We start from the raw sequence: 21,970 nt of genomic DNA, 5'->3' as shown, positions 1-21,970 counted from the left end.
GGCATGCAACAAGGATCTGCTGTTGACTACAGTGTATGGCATTTGGAATGCGAAGAAGTTGCTTGGCAGCGCTGCTGCGACCGCAAAGACATGTCGGCTACAAGGTTCGACTTTTCGCCATCGTTGCCTGTGTTGTTGCCGAAGTATCGACTAGCGACAGTGATGAGGACGACATGGAAAGCGACAGCACGGGCGATTCAGGCCCGACAGTAGCATAAGCTGCGTGTTATGTCAACCTCATGAATGCAATCGTCGCGACGAGAACAGGGGTGCGATAACGTAACTCTATTCCAAATGAAAAGTATTCCAAACTCCAGCACCCGGCAATGAAAAAGGCGCCCCCGGGACTTCTGCAGCACTACTGCTCACATGCACGGAGAATACGTAATGCCAACGAGAAATCTGCCATGCCAGTGTTTGCCGAGAAGAGGGGGCTGGCTGAAAAGATGGGTTGCAGCTTCGGTAAGTTTGAGGCCACTGTCGTCGTCATGCTAGGCCGCCGTGGCATCAAAGGAAAATAACACTTTTGTCACGCGAAGTGAGTAAATACTGCATGGTTTTTTCCCCTTTCATCGCACTCTCTCTGAGTTCCATTTTCGACAGGTAAGTGGGCGATCTCATGCTATTTCTGTTAAACAGTACTACCGTTTAGTACGCACTTTTTCCGAGCTCCAGCCAACTACGGTTTAAAGAGGTTTCACTGTATCATGAAAGTTGCTGAATACACTGCCTTGTTTGTCTGATCGCACATGTCTTGTTGCTGTCAGTCTCTTTCTTAGGCTTCCCTTCTTCTTTCCAGTACCATAATTTTAAATCACACTTATTTTCAGCTTGCTGATTAGTTTCGGCAGTTATGCCAATTTGATATGATTGCTGGTGTTGGGAGACTTGCAAGATAATTTTTTCGCTAATTCATTTGTTGCAGGGGAGAGTTTGCCTGTTTCCTGTTTTGATGTCTTATCTCATATTCAGTTGTGGCCTCTGAGGCTACTTCATTAAGGCGTCTTCAACTGCCCCTATGCTGTCATTTTCCTCCTATTCTAAAAGCCTTATATTGACATGTGTGCACAGCGCAAAAGATGGGGCAGAAGAAAGGACACAACACAGGCACTGTGTACTTCAAATAGGTTAGCTTAGTGAAGACAGTAAACTAAAAAGCTTAGTTGAAGTCAGTGCTTGCATTGTGTTCTTTCTTCTGCCCTTGTCTTTTGCGCTGTGCAGACATGTCGATATTGAATCACAAACTCAACTTACAAAGTCCCCATGTTGCTGCGAGGGTCATATCGCGAGGCACCATCGCGACAAGGCGTTTTCAGCAATAACCTTTTATTGCCGTCACGAAACAAACACAGAACCGGGGAACTTGATAACCACTGGAATATATACATTCTTGGGGCCGGAAGCGGGCGCTCTTCAACACCAGGGTTGACTGACAAAGGTATGTCATCCGCTGAACTCAGCGGCCAAAATCGGTACACAACACTCTTTCCCCATTAGTTCGAACTCAACAGTCAGCCAATGCCAGCACAAAGTCCCGAAGATGTTGGGGTGCCTTCCGGGAACGCTGCCAACGGCGTGGGCCTGGCAATTCTACACTTTGCTCTGTTAGTGCTGGCTGAGGTGCTGCTATGTCATCCGAAGGGAGCATGACTGTTGGTTGCTCCTCGGGTGGTAGCATGGCTGTTGGTTGCTCCTCGGGTTCGCTGGGATCTGGTGTCTTGCTGCTGCTCACTCCGCCAGGTGAAGGGCCTGATGCATGCCAAACCTCAGGCTGTCTACCTTCAGGGATGGTTTCGGCTAACCTCATAGGAATGCTGCTCCGTCGACGAAGCTGGTCCACGAGCCGGCGATACACACGACCACCCGGAAGAGCAACCTCATAAGAGATCGGGCCTGTTGCTCTGGAAATCACAGTACATACCCCTTGTGGGCCCTGGCTGTCACCATCATCATCATCAGCCTGGTTACGCCCGCTGCAAAGCAAAGGCCTCTCCCATACTTCTCCAACAACCCCAGTCATGTACTAATTGTGGCCATGCAGTCCCTGCAAATTTCTTTATCTCATCCGCCCACCTAACTTTCTGCCGCCCCCTGCTACGCTTCCCTTCCTTTGGAATCCAGTCCGTAACCCTTAATGACCATCGGTTATCTTGCCTCCTCATTACATGTCCTGCCCATGCCCATTTCTTTTTCTTGATTTCAACTAAGATCTCATTACCTCGCGTTTGTTCCCTCACCCAATCTGCTCTTTTCTTATCCCTTAACGTTACACCTATCATTCTTCTTTCCATAGCTCGCTGCATCATCCTCAATTTGAGTAGAACCCTTTTCGTAAGCCTCCAGGTTTCTGCCCCGTAGGTGACTACTGGTAAGACACAGCTATTATAGACTTTTCTCTTGAGGGTAATGGCAACCTGCTGTTCATTATCTGAGAATGCCTGCCAAACGCACCACAGCCCATTCTTATCCTTCTGATTATTTCCGTCTCATGATCCAGATCCGCCGTCACTACCTGCCCTAAGAAGATGTATTCGCTTAGCACTTCCAGTGCCTCAGTACCTATTGAAATTGCTGTTCTCTTCCGAGACTGTTAAACATTACTTTAGTTTACTGCAGATTAATTTTTAGACCCACTCTTCTGCTTTGCCTCTACAGGTCAGTGAGCATGCATTGCAATTGGTCTCCTGAGTTACTAAGCAAGGCAATATCATCAGCGAATCGCAAGTTACTAAGGTATTCTCCATTAACTTTTATCCCCAATTCTTCCCAATCCAGGTCTCTGAATACCTCCTCTAAACAGGCTGTGAATAGCATTGGAGATTGTATCTCCCTGCCTGACGCCTTTCTTTATTGGGATTTTGTTGCTTCCTTTATGGAGGACTATGGTGGCTGTGGAGCCGCTATAGATCTCTTTCAGTATTTTTACATACGGCTCGTCTACACCCTGATTCCGCAATGCCTCCATGACTGCTGAGGTTTCGACAGAACCAAACGCTTTCTCGTAATCAATGAAAGCTATATATAAGGGTTGGTTATATTCCGCACATTTCTCTATCACCTGATTGATAGTGTGAATATGGTCTATGGTTGAGTAGCCTTTACGGAATCCTGCCTGGTCCTATGATTGACAGAAGTCTAAGGTGTTCCTGATTCTATTTGCGATTACCTTAGTAAATAGTTTGTAGGCAACGGACAGTAAGCTGATCAGTCTATAGTTTTTCAAGTCTTTGGCGGCCCCTTTCTTATGGATTAGGATTATGTTAGCGTTCTTCCAAGATTCCGGTACGCTCGAGGTCATGAGGCATTGCGTATACAGGGTGGCCAGTTTCTCTAGAACAATCTGCCCACCATCCTTCAACAAATCTGCTGTTACCTGATCCTCCCCAGCTGCCTTCCCCCTTTCCATATCTCCCAAGGCTTTCTTTACTTCTTCCGGCGTTACCTGTGGGATTTCGAATTCCTCTAGACTATTTTCTCTTCCATTATCCTCGTGGGTGCCACTGGTACTGTATAAATCTCTATAGAACTCTTCAGCCACTTGAACTATCTCATCCATATTAGTAATGATATTGCCGGCTTTGTCTCTTAACGCATACATCTGATTCTTGCCAATTCCTAGTTTCTTCTTCACTGTTTTTAGGCTTCCTCCGTTCCTGAGAGCATGTTCAATTCTATCCATATTATACTTCCTTTTGTCAGCTGTCTTACGCTTGTTGATTAACTTCGAAAGTTCTGCCAGTTCTATTCTAGCTGTAGGGTTAGAGGCTTTCATACATTGGCGTTTCTTGATCAGATCTTTCGTCTCCTGCGATAGTTTACTGGTATCCTGCCTAACGGAGTTACCACCAACTGCCATTGCACACTCCTTAATGATGCCCACAAGATTGTCGTTCATTACTTCAACACTAAGGTCCTCTTCCTTAGTTAAAGCAGAATACCTGTTCTGTAGCTTGATCTGGAATTTCTCTATTTTCCCTCTTACCGCTAACTCATTGATCGGCTTCTTATGTACCAGTTTCTTCCGTTCCCTCCTCAGGTCTAGGCTAATTCGAGTTCTTACCATCCTGTGGTCACTGCAGCGCACCTTGCCGAGCACATCCACATCTTGTATGATGCCAGGGTTAGCGCAGAGTATGAAGTCTATTTCATTTCTAGTCTCGCCGTTCGGGCTCCTCCACGTCCACTTTCGGCTGTCCCGCTTGCGGAGCAAGGTATTCATTATCCGCACATTATTCTGTTCCACAAACTCTACTAATAACTCTCCCCTGCTATTCCTAGTGCCTATGCCATATTCCCCCACTGCCTTGTCTCCAGCCTGCTTCTTGCCTACCTTGGCATTGAAGTCGCGCCCATTAGTTTGGTGTATTTGGTTTTCACTCTACCTATCGCCGATTCCCCGTCTTCATAGAAGCTTTCGACTTCCTGGTCATCATGACTGGATGTAGGGGCGCAGACCTGTACAACCTTCATTTTGTACCTCTTATTAAGTTTCGCAACAAGACCTGCCACCCTCTCGTTAATGCTATAGAATTCCTGTATGTTACCAGCTATATTCTTATTAATCAGGAATCTGACTCCTAGTTCTCTTCTCTCCGCTAAGCCCCGGTAGCACAGGACCTGCCCGCTTTTTAGCACTGTATATGCTTCTTTTGGCCTCCTAACTTCACTGAGCCCTATTATATCCCATCTACTGCCCTCTAATTCCTCCAATAGCACTGCTAGACTCGCCTCACTAGATAATGTTCTAGCGTTAATCGTTGCCAGGTTCATATTCCAATGGCCGCCTGTCCGGAGCCAGTGATTCTTAGCACCCTCTGCTGCGTCGCAGGTCTGACCGCCGCTGTGGTGAGTTGCTTCACAGCTGCTCGGGACTGAGGGCCGGGGTTTGATTTTGTTGTTCATATAGGAGGTTGTGGCCAAGTACTGCACCAGGGTGGCCAATCCTGCTCTGGTGAGGGAGTGCGTTACCAGTTCTGGTCACTGGGATAAGGCCACACTCCAGGCCTGTTTATGCAATTTTATCAACATGCAGATTTCTTTCTTTTTTTTTTCCGGTGGAAAATTGCCGGCACCGGGATTCGAACCACGGACCCCTTGCACGCGAGGCAGGTGATCTACCTCTACGCCACCGCTGCATTTCTATGAAATAGCCCTGGCTGTAGTTACGTGCAAATACAGGGTCGTCGGGCTGGAATGTGCATGGTGTAGGCAGAACTTCTGCCAACCGGGAGGACTTGTCAGGGACCCGGTCTGGGTGCAGCCGATCCAGCCTGGTAGACAGTCGGCGGCCCATCAACAACTCGCAAGGGGAGCATCCTATGACTGTATGCGGAGTTACATGCTGCTGTAGAGTGAAGTCTGCCAGGCGCTGTGCCCAGCTTCCTCGGATTATCCGAGATAATGCCTCTTTGGTGGTCCGTACCATCCTTTCGCCCTGCCCATTCGTGGATGGATGGAACGGTGCAGATGTCACTTGGCGGATGAGGTTGGCATCCAGGAACCCTCGAAATTCTGTGGATGTGAAGTGCGGACCATTGTCTGAGACAAGTGTATCTGGCAGGCCATGAGTTGCGAACAATCTTCGTAAGGTAGTGATTACAGCACTCGATGTCATTGACGACATTGGTATGGCCTCCAGCCCCCATTTCGAATAAGAATCCACCACAATCAAGAAGGTCTGTCCTTGGAATGAACCAGCGAAATCAATGTGCAGGCGTGACCATGGAGCCCGTGTCGTCTCCCATGGGTGCACAGGTGCCCGAGGCATCTCAGGCCATGTTTCCTGGCAAGAAAAGCATCGCCAGATCCATTCCTCAATGGCCGCATCCATGCCGGGCCACCATACATGACTGCGGGCAAGCGCTTTCATTCTGACGATGCCGGGGTGCCCAACATGCAGAGCTTCGAGGACCCGGAAACGCAACTTCTGTGGAATCACCACACGGTCACCCCACAGTAAGCATCCCTTGTGGGCGGACAGCTCATGTTGCCTGGACACGAATGGTGTGAACTCAGAACTCGGCGTGCACCTTGGCCACCCCTTCCACACCCAGTTGAGGACACGGGAGAGGATAGCATCCTTGGCGGAGTACTTAGCCACATCGTCTGCATGGACTGGAGATTCTGGAAGTACGTCCAGAAGCATGACGACCTCTGCTGGCGAAGGGTCATCCTGGCACTGGTCCGCTTGAGGCAGTCTGCTGAGACCATCTGCGTGGCCTAACTGTTTTTCTGGTCGGTGGTGGAGAGTATGCTGGTATTCATTCAGAAAAATGGACCAATGCAACATTTGCGGTGAAAACATTTGTGGTGTTTGCCGGTCTGATGTGAAGAGCCCCAGGAGCGGCTTGTGGTCTGTATGGATCTGCAATGGGCGGCCGAATACGTAGTCATGGAACTTCTTCACTCAGGCAACCACAGCGAGTGCCTCCTTATCAATCTGGGCGTAATTATGCTCCATAGAGGACAAGGTTCTTGAATAAAAAGCAATTGGTGCTACTGCGTCATCCAGCATTCTGTGACTCAACGTTGCTCCTATTCCGTACGGGGACGCATCGCAGGCAAGGATTACTGGCTTCTTCTTGTCGAAGTGTGTCAGCACCTGGTTGGATGCCAGTAGCTTATTCACATTGTCGAACGCAGTTTGTTGTAGGTTTGCCCACAGCCAGGGGACCTTCTTGCACAACAAACAGTGCAGGGGTTCAGCGACAGTGGCCTTGTGTGGAAGGAATGAATGATAGAAATTGAGAAGGCCCACGAAGGCCTGCAGCTCGGCTCTGTTCAATGGCCACGGTGCATTAAGGATGGCTTGCGTCTTGGCCAGTGTGGGGTGGATTCCCTCAGCATCGACTCGGAAACCCAAAGATTCCACTTGAGTCGCTCCTAACTGGCATTTCCTCTTCTTGACCTTAAGCCCTGCATCTTGGAACCGCTGAAGGACCTCTCAAAGGTGACTAAGTAATTCCTGGTGTGATGCACCTGAAATGAGGACATCATCAAAATATGGAATGACGCCTGGTAGTCTGCGCAGTAGGTTCTCCATTAAACTCTGGAAGATGCCAGGTGCGACGCTGACACCGAATTGTAATCGTCGAACGCGGAAAGCACCCCGATGCGTCACAATGGTCTGCGCCTCTGCAGATTCATCAGTCACTTGGAGCTGTTGGTAGGCCTGCAAAGACAGTTCCACCAGAGAGGGATGCCAGCAGGTGGTTGACAGCTGGTACCGGATACGAGTGCTGCTGCAAGGTTTTGTTGATGGTGCACTTGTAGTCTGCGCAGATGCAAACGTCCCCATTTGCCTTCAGTGACGTAACAATAGGGGTTTCCCCACGAGCGTGGTCAACCGGCTCTAGGATTCTTTGTTGTATCAGTTTGTCCAGTTCGGCGTCGATTTTTGGTCACAGTGGGAAAGGAACCCTTTTTGCTTTCAGGCGGATAGGCACAACCTCAGGGTTAAGTGCAAACTGCACGGGCAGTCCCTTGTAGCAGCCCAGCGTCCCATCGAACACAGAGGCAAAGTCCCGGAACATGTTATTAAGTGCTGTGATATTGATACCGAGTGTCGGAAACCAATCCAGCCCGAGAATACTTGGGCGCTCGCCCTTGACAATGACCAGGCGCAATGGGCCGTCAAAATCTTTCAACTGCACTCAGACGGTGCCAACTCCACGTACAGCGATACTTGATAGTCAAGTATCCACGCTTGATAGTCCCTCATGATAACATCAAGTGGCTGTAGGTTTTGGACACGCCCCTTTGGAAAAATGCGTCTGGCTGTGGTGTTGGAGATAATGGAAAAAGTTGATCCCGAATCCACCTCCATCTGACACTGTGTGCCTTCGATTTTTACCCTCACACATATCTTCCTCTTGGCGGGCTTAGACATTTTGTTGATAGCAGTAACTACCAAGTTGTCGCAGTATGAAATGTTTGTGCGAGGAGTGGTCTTGAATTGTTGCGTCCGGGCTTGGTCTTTGGCATTTCGACATGGTTTGGGCTCCCTCCGGGACCGGCAGGTCTTAGCAATATGCCCGGTTTTTCCACATTCCCTGCACTGGGCACCACGGAACCGACACAGGCGGCGTTCGTGCGGGCCTCCACAGCTGGCGCAGAGGCCGCCCACCAATCTCTCGGTGTCCCGTCACTGAGCGGGGCTCACACGTAACCGAAGAACATCTTCAGAGGTGTCTTGCTCGCTATCATCGCCAGTCGTCGCCCCTTGATGCACAGGCTCGAAACGCGGCGCATTGGTGGTTTCAAACGAGGCTAGGCTGGCTTCCCGGGCAATGGCCTCAGCAGCAACTGCTTCCTCAACAGCACTGGTGAAAGACAACTCTTTTTTTCACCAGTAGCCACTGCTTCACCATGTTGTTCTGCAGTACGAACACGAATCGATCCCGTAGCACGGTGTCGAGGTCGTTGAAGTTGCAGTGCTGTGCCGTTGTTCGAAGAGTGGCGAGGTAGGCGGCGGCAGGCTCACTTGGTGCCTGGTCGCGGAGATGGAATTCATATCGTCTGGCAAGCTCCAGTGGTTTCGGCGCTAGGTGGTCACGCAGAACGGCAAGGATTGTTTCGAACGGTGTATCCTTCAGCTGGGCCGGTGCCACGAGCGCTCTGGCTAATTGAAAAGTGGCAGGACTGCAGCGGCTGAGGAATGTCGATCTCTTTTTGCTGGTATCCATAACATCCTGCGCCTCGAGGAAGAACTGGAAACGTTCTGCATAGTCCTCCCACTCTTCAGGGTGAGTGATGTCGAAAGGCTCGAGCCCCTCTGTTGTGGTGGCCGTCATTGTGAACGAGTACGGACAGGAGCTAGCTTCCCACTGCGGCAGTCTCATTCAATCCCATCTTTGTCGCCAGTGTTATGTTGCTGCGAGGCACCATCATACCGCGAGGCACCACCGTGACAAGGCGTATCGGCAATAACCTTTTATTGCCATCACGAAACAAACACAGAAATGGGGAACTTGATAACCACTGGAATATATACATTCTTGGGGCCAGAAGAGGGCGCTCTTCAACACCACGGTTGACTGACGAAGATACGTCATCCGCTGAACTCAGCGGCCAGAATCGTTACACAACACTTCCACTTTATCAAAAGCCTCATGCTTGTTTATGCGTAGCCACTGCATTTCCCCAGACTGCTAATTTCCTGCTTTCTCTCTTCAAATCAAGGACTTTGCTTCGCTAACTTGTGATCATGGCCATTTGCTCCAACCAACACCTTTCCATGCTGAACAATGCTGTGGTTGGCACAGAGCAGGAAATCTACTGCATTTCTCCTCTTCCCACTTGGGCTTTTCCAGCTGCACATCCTACTGCTGTTTTTTTAAGAAAGAACTAATTATACTACTCTATTGCTTTGAGCAAACTCTACCAACACATCTGCTTTTCAATTTATAGAGTCAATGCCATAGTTTCCACTTGTCTGTTCTCTATCATGTGTGCTACTTATACTTGAACCTAAACTCACTTAGTGCACATCTGAAATCATAACCATGTGTATCAGGGACAAGAAATTGTCTACAAAGTGCAACATTCGTTGAATCAGCAAGGAAAATGACAACACAAGAAGGACGGACAGTGTCCGTTCTTTTACTAGTGTTGCCGCTGCTTTCCGCGCTGATTGAAGAAATGCTTCGATTCCAACTCGCCCAGCTTTTCACCCGACTGCTAAAGTGCAGAATGTGACGACTGGGAAGCAAGCACAGGCCTGAAAGCTGCCCATGGCAATATAGGAAGCTCTGTTCAGCAAATGAGATGAATTCGAATTTAGCTTCAGTTCTGGACATGATGTGATAGTAAGCAGACTTCAGCTGGCCTGTTGCACAAGGATTGTTTCCTATGCAGCATTCCATGCTGGCATGTGTACTCTGCAAGTTTGCACACCATGCACCTGCAAGGTCAAGCACTGGTTCGAGCAGAATGTGTCCTTTTGCAAATGAACTTCTACAGGTGCTGCAGAAGGTTCTCACACAAAGAAGAAAAAGAAGAGAAGTCTCAAGCTACGTACGAATTTCAGCAGCAGCCGATTGGGCACAAATGACTGCAGGCACAGAGGGGGCACCGACCGAGTGCTGGAAAAAGCACAAAGAATGAAAAAACTGATTAGCATAACCTTGCTGGCGTAGAACTTGAAAAATGAAGTCAGGCATTCTCTTGTGCATTGCATGCATGCAGAGTGCACTCACTAGATTGCTGTGCATTTTGCCAGCACTACATCTTAAAACTTGCAGGTAATGCCAGTGTGTCACACAGTGCAGACTGTATTTCCAGTAAACACGTGACTTTGTTGTAGGACCGAATTTTTTTTTTTTTCACACTTTCTCGATGACAGCACCGCTCCGATTACAATGTTCTGCTGTCAGCTGAGCTACTGCATTCATTTACTGTAGAATTAATATTGCTTCACTATTGGCATTATTGATTGAAGGAGGTAAAAGCATTGCACCAAGAAAAGTGGATGTATGAGTCATAGCCACAAGGGTGTTGACATATCAAACAACAGCAACATTTGCAGTCATACATGCAGTCAGATATGCACAGATCTCGGCCTATAGTAAAACTTGATGCATCCATTCAAAATTGTGCATACCATAATGGATTTTCTTTGAAGGGTAAGCGACAGAGTTGGAAAAGTCTGAAGGCCCTGTGGTGACCAGTTATGCTCACAGTTGAATAACTGTTCCAAGGAGCTCCTCAAATTACACTAAAGTGAATCGGCACTGGGCTCAAGGATGATGGCAACTGTCGTCTTCAGGACCACACGGGCAAAGTGGTAACAACGTACACAATGACTGTGTGCAGCCCTAGAGCACCACACTATGCACCACTTTACCAAAGATGCGTTGGGGCAATGTATTGATGACATAAATTGTCACCATGTGATCTATGCACAGCGCTTGTTATATGCAATGTCTAAACCTCATGAGTATCCCTTTAATGATTCGGTACCAAAGTCATTCCACCAAAACATAGACGTAGGCAAGTCTGTTAGCAGCACCAATCAATTCCTGCATTGCCATGCAAAGCATGCCGTTAGTCCAAACTGGTTCTGTTCACTACACAATCGGCACAGTAAACAGAAGTGCCACCTTTCCATGAAATGACACAATGTCACCTTACAAGAGTGACATGAGCCTTGCAAGTTTCACCGCACGATGATGACATACTATTTCAGTGTGTGGATTTTAGTACCCTTTAAAAGCCATACCACAAGTGTTTATCAAATAAACAAGCTGCAGTGTGTGCAGAACAATAGACACTCCCAAAATAGTACATAGTCACTGAGCGGTGTCTGGACGTGGGGGACGCCACGAGCATCCCTTGCCGCAGGGACAACACGTACCAGCTGCTAGATCTCCCAACAGCGCACAACTGTTGCGAGGTCAGTGCTTCAAAACTCACCGCTTCATTTTTCGGACTTGTTTCGACCTGAGTGGCATATCTGTAGCCTCAGTGGGCAAGTGGGGTGCCGTCCTCACTAGATCATGCCTTGCCTGGTGAGAGCCTGCTGGTGGTCCAGCATGTGTGGACCGGGCCTCACCGCCAAGTGACCAGCGGCGCAAGCCCCAGACTGCGGAGGTGTGGCTGGGCTGACCAGGAGCGACCCTGGCATCAAGATGCTGTCACACAACATGCTCATCACGCTAATGGGGGACTACATTTGGCTGGGATTGACATTAGCCACTTGCAATATTCCTTTTCCTTTTTCCTTTTTCGTCAATATTCCTTTTTCCTCCAGCAATCTTTTTATGCTGTACTCCAATCATGGTTGCACTGCTCTGTCACAAAAATAAAAGGAAAGGGCATTCACACTCCTGAGTTGACAAGACTCTGGCTGAGCTCCACACATGCAACAACACAGTTAGCCCACCAGGTGCAGACTGAAAAGGTTGCCAGCACCAAGCCACCGTGTGCAGGAAAGCAGTTGCGTGGCAAGTGCCAAACAGTGGCAGACATACATGCCAAGGAGATACGCTACCGGTATGTCCCCACACTAACCAACCAATGTCCAGGCAACTGCCATAAAGTTGCACAGTGCAGTAAGCTGTCCATGACTTTGCAGTAAGAAGAGATGCCATATGGTCACAGGATGCGAATGGGCTAAGGCTGACAAGGACACTGATTCATCAATTCAACAGCACACATTAGGAAATAACAATAAAGTAATGTTTTGCCCAACAACAGAATGCAGCTATATAAGTCATGCAACTGGACAGTCAGAGGAGGATAAAATTTGGGATCGCTACCTTGTAGTGATGGCTTTTTCAATGCCAATTCCTTTTCATACCTTTGGCATTCACGAGTGGCTTGGACGGAGCGTCGCTCTGGCCACTCACGAACACCAAAGGCACAGAAACTCATGAGCATAGAAAAAGGCATCACTACAAAACCGCAGCCAAGATGACTAGAGGGAAGCCCCTTGGACATCATTTAACCATTTGTGAGTTCTTTCCGTGAATACCCTCTATTGAAGATGAAAGATCAACTGGTGCTTGCTGGGTGACCATGTAGCCATCTTCACACGGTGACTGACAGTTCAACACTGCACACAATTAAGCATAACCGCTATTTGTATAAAGCTCAATAGCATGTAAACTAAAAGGGGTGGAGCGGTGCTAATGTACCATATACATACATTCAAATACTAACATTTCCAAAAATGCATTAATGTGTTGTTCTGTTTCTAAGCTCACCTACATCTGTAAAATTGGCTCAGTTAAGACCCCAAAATATATGCTTGGGACTGCTCCATGCTTACAAACGTGTAATCACTCTAACAGCCTTTCTGGTAAATTATTTCTTGTTTGCCTTCTGGTGGTACAGCTGGTGGAGTTGGTTAGCAAAACCATCATCACCTACTCAGTTCTACAAGCACACATGCATAATTGACAATAGTTTTATATATTCCATGACAAATATCCTTAAGGAACTGAACTTCCATCATATATCAATTTAACCAACTGCAATTTAATCAAACTTTTGAGCTTTTGAGTGTCTTTCATTTCAGCAGAACCATTACAAAGAGTCACTGCATTAATTCTCCTGGTTTAGCACAGCCATCTTTTTGCCAAGTTAACGAATACTTTTCTCTAGCTTCGATAATCCTACATTCAACTAATTCTGACATTTTCTCTAGTCCTGTAAAATCTATGTACACAAAGTATTGCTATATTGCAGTGGTCACAGGATTCATTTAGGGCTAAGTTGCAAGCAGTACAATGAAAAAAGGAAGAGTTGGAGCATGCAGGGAAAAATCCCAATTATTTGTCATTCTGTGGTGTCCACACAGATGCACAAAAGCAAGCTCATACAGACGGTATGTCACTTAGCATGTCACACACTGTACCATACAGAGACAACCTATAAGTGGCTGTTCAGATGCTTGTAGCCAAATTATAGTGACCTCTATACTGGAACCGATATTAACAAAGCATATGTGGATTGGTTGCTGCTCATGTTACGACAATATCTAAAATATGACAGTTTCATTGTGGTGGCTGTGGCAGACTTACAGAATAATGGCAAAATCATGTTTCGTACCGACAACACTTAAGGAGAAAGGTTGGTGCTTTATGCTATGAAAGTCTCAATCCGGATAGCTGGTGAACCATAAGTACAAACAATGCCAGCAACATCAAACCCAAGTAAAGCAAGCCACATCTATGGCAAATAACATGGAACTCTCGCACCCTTCTATGCACCTGCCAGCCCCAAGACTCCTTAAACTGCCCGAAGGACAATATCAAAGTCGTAATACACTTATGGGAAGGCTTCAACGTTGCCACAGTAGGCAAAGCGCTATTAACCCTTTAAGGCGCCTTGTACACAATTGTGCACATTGTACTTCTCGTGTTTTTTTCGCGTTTAGGGCGCGCAATTTTCTATTAGGTTGGCTTTAGCACATTCCCAAACTTTAAACTGACAACCATGTGCATTTTGGGCACCATCGGTCGCATTTCGGTGAAGATGTTCATATCAAAACAAGAAATGGCGGACGCCGGAGCAGCAAAGGCGGTGAGTCAAGTTCTTATTTTTTTTAGAGCCACTTTTTTTTATTGTGGCAAGCGAAAAAAAATTAGACGCGCTTGTGCATCATATGAAGTACCGAGGAGTGATAATTTTATCCTTTCTGAGGAGATGACCGAACGCTAACGCTCGCACGCGCATGTGTACACGATTGTGTACAAAGAGCCGTGGTCGCTGCAGAAATGAAGAACGCTGAGAGTTGCTTTGATTTTCTTTCCAGGTTTTTTGGCCATTCGTCGTTCTTTCTACAATGCAAACAAGTATAAGAAAACCCAAAAGACAGCTGAAAGGCTTTTGGAGCTCATTGCTGATAAACGTTTCAGACGTTGGGGAAAGTGACGAAGAAGAAACCACGTGCGAAGCGACCGACGCCTGCGTTGCAGCTGCGTTTGCCAACCTCACAGAAGAGGAAGACGCTGCTGCAGGGGAAACGCAAGCTGAAGAAGTGGACACAGAGTGTTTTTTCCTTTTGTGAACCTGGGTATCTGAAATTCTTGGCTGGACTACCACCGTGACAATCAAGCGCTGCCTGGAGCTAAACTCCTGTATTTGATGAATTTTCGCTTGCTTGCAAGCTGCCGAAGCATTAATTAAATCGGTACTACCTGAGAAAAAGCGTGGAAGGCCTTCTCTTGCAGAGATCCAAGCACCACAACCAAAGATATGGCAAAAAAGCAAGAATATCGCGTCCTTGCACCGACGCGCACTACGACTCCTTTGACCATTGGTCCGAATCCCGCGACCAGAACGTGCGAATCAGGTGCAAGCTCGAGAAGTGCACATGAGGCACCCGGATATTCTGCATGAAATGCGCCGTGCAACTGTGCCTGTCGAAAGAGAGCAATTGCTTCCTCGCATTCCACAAGTGAATTTTGTGACCACCGAGGCGCTGTGTACACAATTGTGTACGATGTTGCAAATAATAAAGTTTCATAATAACTTTCAAGAATTCGATGGTATTGTGTTTCTTAGGTCCCCCAAAAAATGTTTATATATAAAATGATTTTTTTCTATGCATAATTGCAACTGGCGCCTGAAAGGGTTAAGAGATGCTATTCTCGCCGCCACTGGCCTCACTCCTGAGGAAACCGATGCAGATACCTACACAACAAACCCGGCTTGTAACATCGTTCTGACCAGCACGCCCACAATGGGTAACGCGGAAAGATACTGCATGATCACCTACTTACAGATTGGCAAATACAAGTTTTCAGCCGCAGAATACGCTACCTCACCTGACGATACCGCGAAGGAATTCACACACAATGTCCCTTCGTGTGACAGCACTGAAGCCATTACAAGCAGCCTAGTCAACAAGTGAAACCCAACAATTCTCCAGGCCCACCAAATGGACACCACCAACTCGGTTCTCATCGTCTTTGACTGCCAGAAAGTTCCATACCAAGCCTACTATCGAGGCGCTGGATACAAATGCTACTTGCACAAGAAGAAAGCTACATTTTGCGCCACCTGCGGCTTGGTTGGTCACAGAGAGGATGTATGCCCAGTCCCACCGCGCAACAGGTGTGCAACCTGCTACAAGCAGGACCCCCAACCTGAACATACGTATCAGCCATGCTGCTCTCCCTGCGGCCTAGGTCACTCCACGGAGGACAAGATCTGCACAAGGTTCTATTTTACCCCACAACTGCTTCTACAAAACACAGGGAGCAGCCCCAGCGACGTACTCTTCAAGGCACTGTACCTGTGCTCTCACAACAACAGCCCCAAAAAGATCCTCAACCTACACCCAGGAGAAGGTCCAAGAACCGTGCTCACAACCATTTGAGGAGCTGTTCAAGAAGCAAAGCCCGACAAACCTCATAACCCGGGAACAGCCAGGATGAGACGGCCCCCCCGGCAGTCCACCAAAGCGAGTCATCCCTCGCAGGTAGGCTGGGCAGCTACAGCCCCCTGTCCAAATCAGCAACCATGTACAACACCGCAATCACACAATCACACAACATCCATGCTCACCCAGACACCCAGTAGTATGGAGGGACAGGCCCTTCACATATTCATGAAAGACCTTGGTGCACTACGATTAGAGCTTCAGGAACTTTGGGCAGAGAATACACTGTTCAATCAAAAGCTTCTAATGCAGCATCCTCACAAGCCCGAGAAAGAGCAGCAGATTGGGCAAGGCAGTAGAAACAATACTCCCAACCCGCCGAAACGTGGGGCAAATGCACCAGACACGAGACGGATACCTCCATGCGGGCAACAAACACGGACCTTATACGAACAGCAGTAGAAGAATGCCTACAAGGGACCATCGCTAAAGCACTGGAAACCGCAATTGCCACAATGGACCAAACCTTAAAAGAACAGGATAAGCAACATTCAGAACTAGTGCATAAGGTCCTTATGGCTATCAAGAAACTAGAGTGCCGCGTGACAGAGGTAGAGGAACACTCCATTAGGCTCAAGGGAACCATCGCAAAGAAACAATACCCCCGTCCTGGCGATGCCTCCGCCTCCCAGCCCTAGCCCTACTGCTTACTGTATCTGGCAGTGGAACTGTTGAGGCTTCACAAGGAACCACGAAATACTTCAGCAAACCTTACACACTCTCACACCACAGAGCCCACCAGACGCCATTGAATTTCCGGAGCCTTTGACCGAGGCAAGCTAACTGGATATGCAGCCTACAAACCTCCAACAAACACAGATGTGAGTGTGACGGTGGTCACACTTGTGAGCAGCAACATAGCGGTAATACAACATGACTTGCTCGGGGGGGTTCGGGTGTTAAACGTTGCAAGGGTCAGTGTCCATTGGCAGCCGATCCGGGTCCAGAGATTCTTAACACCCTCTGCTGCATTACAGGCCTGACCGCCACCTTGGTCAGGTGCTCTGCGGCTGCTGGGGACTGAGGGCCATTGGTTGGTCAAATGAGTCATTTGAGAGGGAGTGGCCGAATATTGCACCAGGGAGGCCAATTCCTGCTCTGGTGACGGAGTGTCTTGTTGAAGCTTAGCGGGTCTTCCTAATTTGGTTGTACCTAGATTAGTATAGCCCCACTTGCTCTTGCCATTTTTGCCAGTGTCAGGCGCCATTCCAAGCCTGGAGATACCACATCAAATGCTCGTAAAATCGGAGGCATTTGTCCCACTGCTAGTCAACGCTCATTGCACTCGTTGTCAAGCAATAAGCTCGGAATTAGAGGTGGCACTACAAAAAAATTTAGAAGAAAATAAATAAAAAGTGGACCCTCGCTGTCCGCAAACGCAAAGTTCAGATGTCCGCAAAGTTCAGATGTTTGGAGGCTTAGTGTGCTTTAAAGGCAAGATTTCGCTACCAGCATGAAATCATTGCCAAATTCAGCACGAAATCGCCCCATTATTCTTAGATTAGATTAAAACAAGTGCTAAGAGCCATGTTTCCTCCCGCACTGCCAGCAAAATAATCGATTTTATTCAAATGTTCGTAACCAACGGAACATTCAAACATTTTCGTATATCTATTTTTAAAATCGAATACACATAATAAAAATATAATACAGTATTCGATAATATTGAAATTTTCAGAATATTCGCACACTCCTACTTTTATGCTATTTCTATTCGTACTCTGTGACATTCCGCATGCTTTATCAACGGGATCAACGGGATCATCTGGCCATGAACGGTGTGCATGATGAGAGTGGCAAAGAATTGAGCAGAAGGTGTCACTACTAAAGTGCAGTCCGTATCTCGACCAACGCCTTGTTCTTGCTGCAGATGTACAAAAGTACAAACAATGCATGCATCCTCATTGGCGTCTATAAGATCGACTAGGCATCGCTGTTTTCGGTATCGCAGGGCACCAGCGACATGGCTGATGACTATAACAGCGACATACGAATTCGGCTGATACGAATTTCGTTGTCATACGAATTTTCTAAATTCCCTGGCCAAAGCACATTTTATATAATGTAAAAAAATTCGAGTGATCCATACACATTTATCAGTCCGGTGCGGGTGATACGAACACGCAAGCAGCCAGCAGCCGACTGCGGCATGGGCAGGAGGCCGGATGGGTCGGGATTTTTGTTGCGGCTGTGTATATGCAGGGGCTCAAAAGCGATCAGTCCCCCCCCCCCCCCCCCCTTGGCGACAGTCAGTATTCCCCCTCCTGGCACGTTTACAATAGCGGGGGCTGAGGTGCTGCTCCGAACAAACAGAACATTTCGCCCCCTCTATGCTTGTTCATTCTCCCTGACCCCTCCTATTTTTTATTTCCCTCTACCTACCTCCTCGCTGTCCCTTTCGTTTCCGCTAGCTGTAGCTTGGGTGCCTCTAGCTTCCTTTTTAGTATTTTTTTATATATATAAACCACGACCGTGGCAGCAATCAAGCGTTCCTCCTCCTTTGACGTTGAATACTCTCGCCATTTTGCCTGCACACAATGGATATGCCGCTGCGGATTGGCCCGTTCACTCTGCGGACCGGCCAACCAGAGAGCCTGGTGGCAGCGATCACGGCGGCGGGCTGCTCCTCTGCATGCGTCTGTTCACAAGCATCAATCCTCATGAGCCATGTCAGCCCCCAAAGGTGCGACGTCGCGGAAGCGGAAGGCACTCTCTTTTAGTTTTAAAGAAAAACTAGAAATTTCAAAGAAAGCAGATGAGGCACCGAAGAAAAGGCGCACAGACCTCGCCAGAGTTTGCCGTCTACACTGTCCCGTCAGCACGACCAAATCATGCTCAATGTGCAACGCTTTGGCATCAACAAAAATGAGGCTAAAGCTTTCCATCCCATCAAGTTCGATGTTGTTCTGACGTGGTTTGAAGTGGCAGCAGCTGGCGTCAGCATCGACAGTAAAGTCTTACGTGAAAACGCCATGGACGTAGCTCTTTCACTCGACATAAAAAATTTTCAGGCCTCCGGAGCATGGATGCACAGGTTTAAAGCCATGCATGGCCTTGACTACAAGACTGTCTGCCGCGAAGCTGAGACAGTCAACGCCTTCACTGTTGAGAATTGGATAGAAGCAAAACTACCAGCGTTAACTGAGGGCTACAAAGCCCAATACGTTGTCAACGTGGACGAGCCTGGACTTCCTTATAACCTGCAGCCCAAGAAGAGTGTGTTTTAAAGATGAAGCCTGCCAGGGTGAGCACAAGAGCAAGCAGCGCGTGAATGTGCTGTTCTGCTGCAATGCCGACTGGAGAAGATGCAGCTGACAGTCATAGGCAAATTACACGAGCTGCAATGCTTCAAGGTAGCCAGGCGGTTACCCTGCATTTATAAAGCTAACAAAAAGGCGTGGATGACACAACCGATAGAGATGATGCTACAAAGCATGAAAGTTGTATTTTTGCCAGCGAATACCACAAGTCACTTGAAGCCGCTTGATCCCGGCATTATCAAGAAAGTCAAGCATCATTATAAAAGCTTGTTGGTGCGACGTCTCCTGGCGAAAACTGATCAATCTTCTGGATGTTCTACACTTCATTGCAATGGCATGGCACCGTGTGTTGCCTACAACAATTGCCACTACTTCAGCAAGTGTGGCATTTTTAAATCCAGTGTGGCCACCTCTTCACAAAAGCCAGATTTCCTCAAGACTAAAAACTGGGACACACTTGGCGTGGACTGTCCTGCCAAAGACTTCGTGACCGCGAATGACAACCTCGCAACTTGCGGTCTGCGAAGTGTTGCAGACATTGTGGATGATGTGGACACATCGCAAGGTGAAGTCGCGAGCAGCGATGACGAAGATGACTACAACAGCTGCGATGATCAGCCTCCGACGGCAGCAGAAACAATGCATGCACTTGACATTCTATGGCGCAGGGCTGCTTCAGAGACTGTGTGGGAAAACACATGTGCACAGTTCTTTACTCTCCAAAGTTTTTTTTGCTAGCTGATCTGGCGGAAAAGAAGACGCAGGCAGACAACCAGCACTTCTTTCCACGGAAATAAATCACCTGTACATGAGCTTCTGATCTAAAACTTATTCTTTCTAGTTTTTTTGGCGATACGAATATTTTTGCCACCCCTTGAGATTTCTATCACCAATATTCCACTGTAATGCTATTTCTGCTTGACTCGGTGGCGCATGGCTGTGCAGTCGGAGTCCAAAACATTGCACGATGCGTGTAAGGTGTCCAAAATTTCAGTCAGCTGTATACATTAACTCTATGGGGTTAAAACACGTTGGCAGGCTAGTTGGTTAGAATCCATAGTAGAGTGTATAAGCGCGACTGGACGAGGACGTAGAAAGGAACAGATACACAGACAGAGCGCTTCACTTTCAACTATAGATTTTAGTTTTGCACGCATCGATAAATATATACCGTGCGAGCGGAAACAAACGTAACAGCAAAATAGAACATTGAGTGGTGCATTTCATTGAAACGAACACATGTGCAAGGCAAAGTTTCTTTCTACGTCCTCGTCCAGTCGCGCTTATACACTCTACCATGGAAGTCTATGAGGCTAGTGGTGCCACCAAGAGGCTGTTCGAATAATCACACATGTGCAAATCATCAGTATCCAAACAATCAGTTGTCAACAGCATGCTGACAAGAGAAAAATTAAAACAAACGGTTTCACCCTTTAGGCTTGCTGCTTTGGGTTGCATATGCGATTCTCTTCTCGGGAGGCAACACTAGTAGGCACACTGCAGAACAGTGCATATTCCTGGATTTTCTGAAATAGCCCGGAGTTCTTGGCATGCTGTGAATTTCATTGGCTATTATGTGACTGCGCCAGACTATAGCGTTTGATTCCTCATTCACCCTCCTTTTATTTCTTTAGTTTTTTTTTCCAAGGTGCACCCTCTGCTAGTAAGCTAACTGCACCTCATTTTTTCCTGTAACAATTGAAATCAACCAATCAATCTACATGGCCAATCTGCGATATACCGGTATTTTTTTTTTCACATGTTTGTCCTAGCAGTCAGCCCTGATTTATGATGTTTTTTTTTTTTGTGAATGAAAGAATTGCAATTTCCCTGCTGTGCCGCTGTGTGCCAGAGCATGTGAAGCAAGGAAAGGCTAGCATGGTGCATAAGTGGTTTTAGAATGTTTCTGAGCAGATGACACAGTGGTGGCTGTGGCATGCTTCTCGATGGCACACAAGCCTTGCCAAGGTGGCAGTTGCTGTCATCAGTGGAAGGGGCTTAGAGGCAGTTATTAAAGCAAAGCTGTCTCTGCATCTTCCTTTGACTTTCCCACGGCGGCGGCGGCGGCGGCGGCGGCGGCGGCGGCGGCGGCGGCGGCGGCAGCAGCAGCAGCAGCAACAACTGCTGCTGCTGCTGCTGCTGCTGCTGTGGGCTGCCGTGGCTGCTGCTGTCGCGCGCACCGCATTTCAAAGGGAGCTTTAGAATCTATTCGCTATGCTAAATTTCAAGCTATAGGCAACAGCACTTAGCTTGGTTGCTTAGCATTTTTCTTGTTTTCTTTTTATTTCTTTTCTGTTCTTTTTTTTTATTTTTTTAATTTAATATTTTTTATAATATTTATCTTTTCATGGGCACCGGTTTCTACCGCTGCTTCTATTATCTCTTGCTGCAACACGATAGACCACGACCACCAGTGAAACAGGTATCAGAGGGGTGCTGTGCACGCTGCTGACACGCCGGCTGACCCACGGCCGGTGACACGTGATTGACAGACGGTCGTGTCATGGGCCTTGTAAAAAGCACTCCTTTATTCTCAATTCTACACCCTCACCTTACACCCTCTCCCCTTTAGAAGAACCCAACCTATTGTGGGGATGCACGACTCTCACGCGTCCCCTGATATGTCGTTTTCTCGCATAGCTCCCGTCTCCCGTAATCCGGTTTCACCGCATGGTCTGATGCCCACGGCAGTCGGTCAGGTAGAAGCACAGTACGAGAGATGGCGTGAGTGTAGCACTGCTAACGCCACCTAACAGCGGGCAAGAGGCGCGGGCATTCCGCGTGTGCGCCGATCCACGCTTCTGTGAGACCGTCTCACGAG

At 47.8% G+C, this 21,970-nt stretch overlaps 1 protein-coding gene across 2 annotated transcripts in view; it reads right to left on the bottom strand.

Moving 5' to 3' along the window:
* Atg16 (Autophagy-related 16) overlaps nucleotides 1-21,970 on the bottom strand; it is a 378,915-nt gene that overhangs the window by 166,061 nt on the left and 190,884 nt on the right. Inside the window, exons 8-9 of one of the 2 annotated variants that reach the window (XM_065437138.2) lie at nucleotides 11,413-11,616; nucleotides 10,019-10,082 (exon numbers count right to left, since the gene is read on the bottom strand). In XM_065437138.2, the coding sequence (XP_065293210.1) occupies nucleotides 10,019-10,082; nucleotides 11,413-11,616 (268 nt within the window). The remainder of the gene's footprint in view (nucleotides 1-10,018; nucleotides 10,083-11,412; nucleotides 11,617-21,970) is intronic. The other variant, XM_065437139.2, reaches the window with a different exon arrangement.

Source organism: Dermacentor albipictus, chromosome 1, assembly GCF_038994185.2.
Source record: "Dermacentor albipictus isolate Rhodes 1998 colony chromosome 1, USDA_Dalb.pri_finalv2, whole genome shotgun sequence".
Taxonomy (NCBI): Eukaryota; Metazoa; Arthropoda; class Arachnida; order Ixodida; family Ixodidae; genus Dermacentor; species Dermacentor albipictus.
This window is presented reverse-complemented; position numbering and strand designations above follow the sequence as displayed.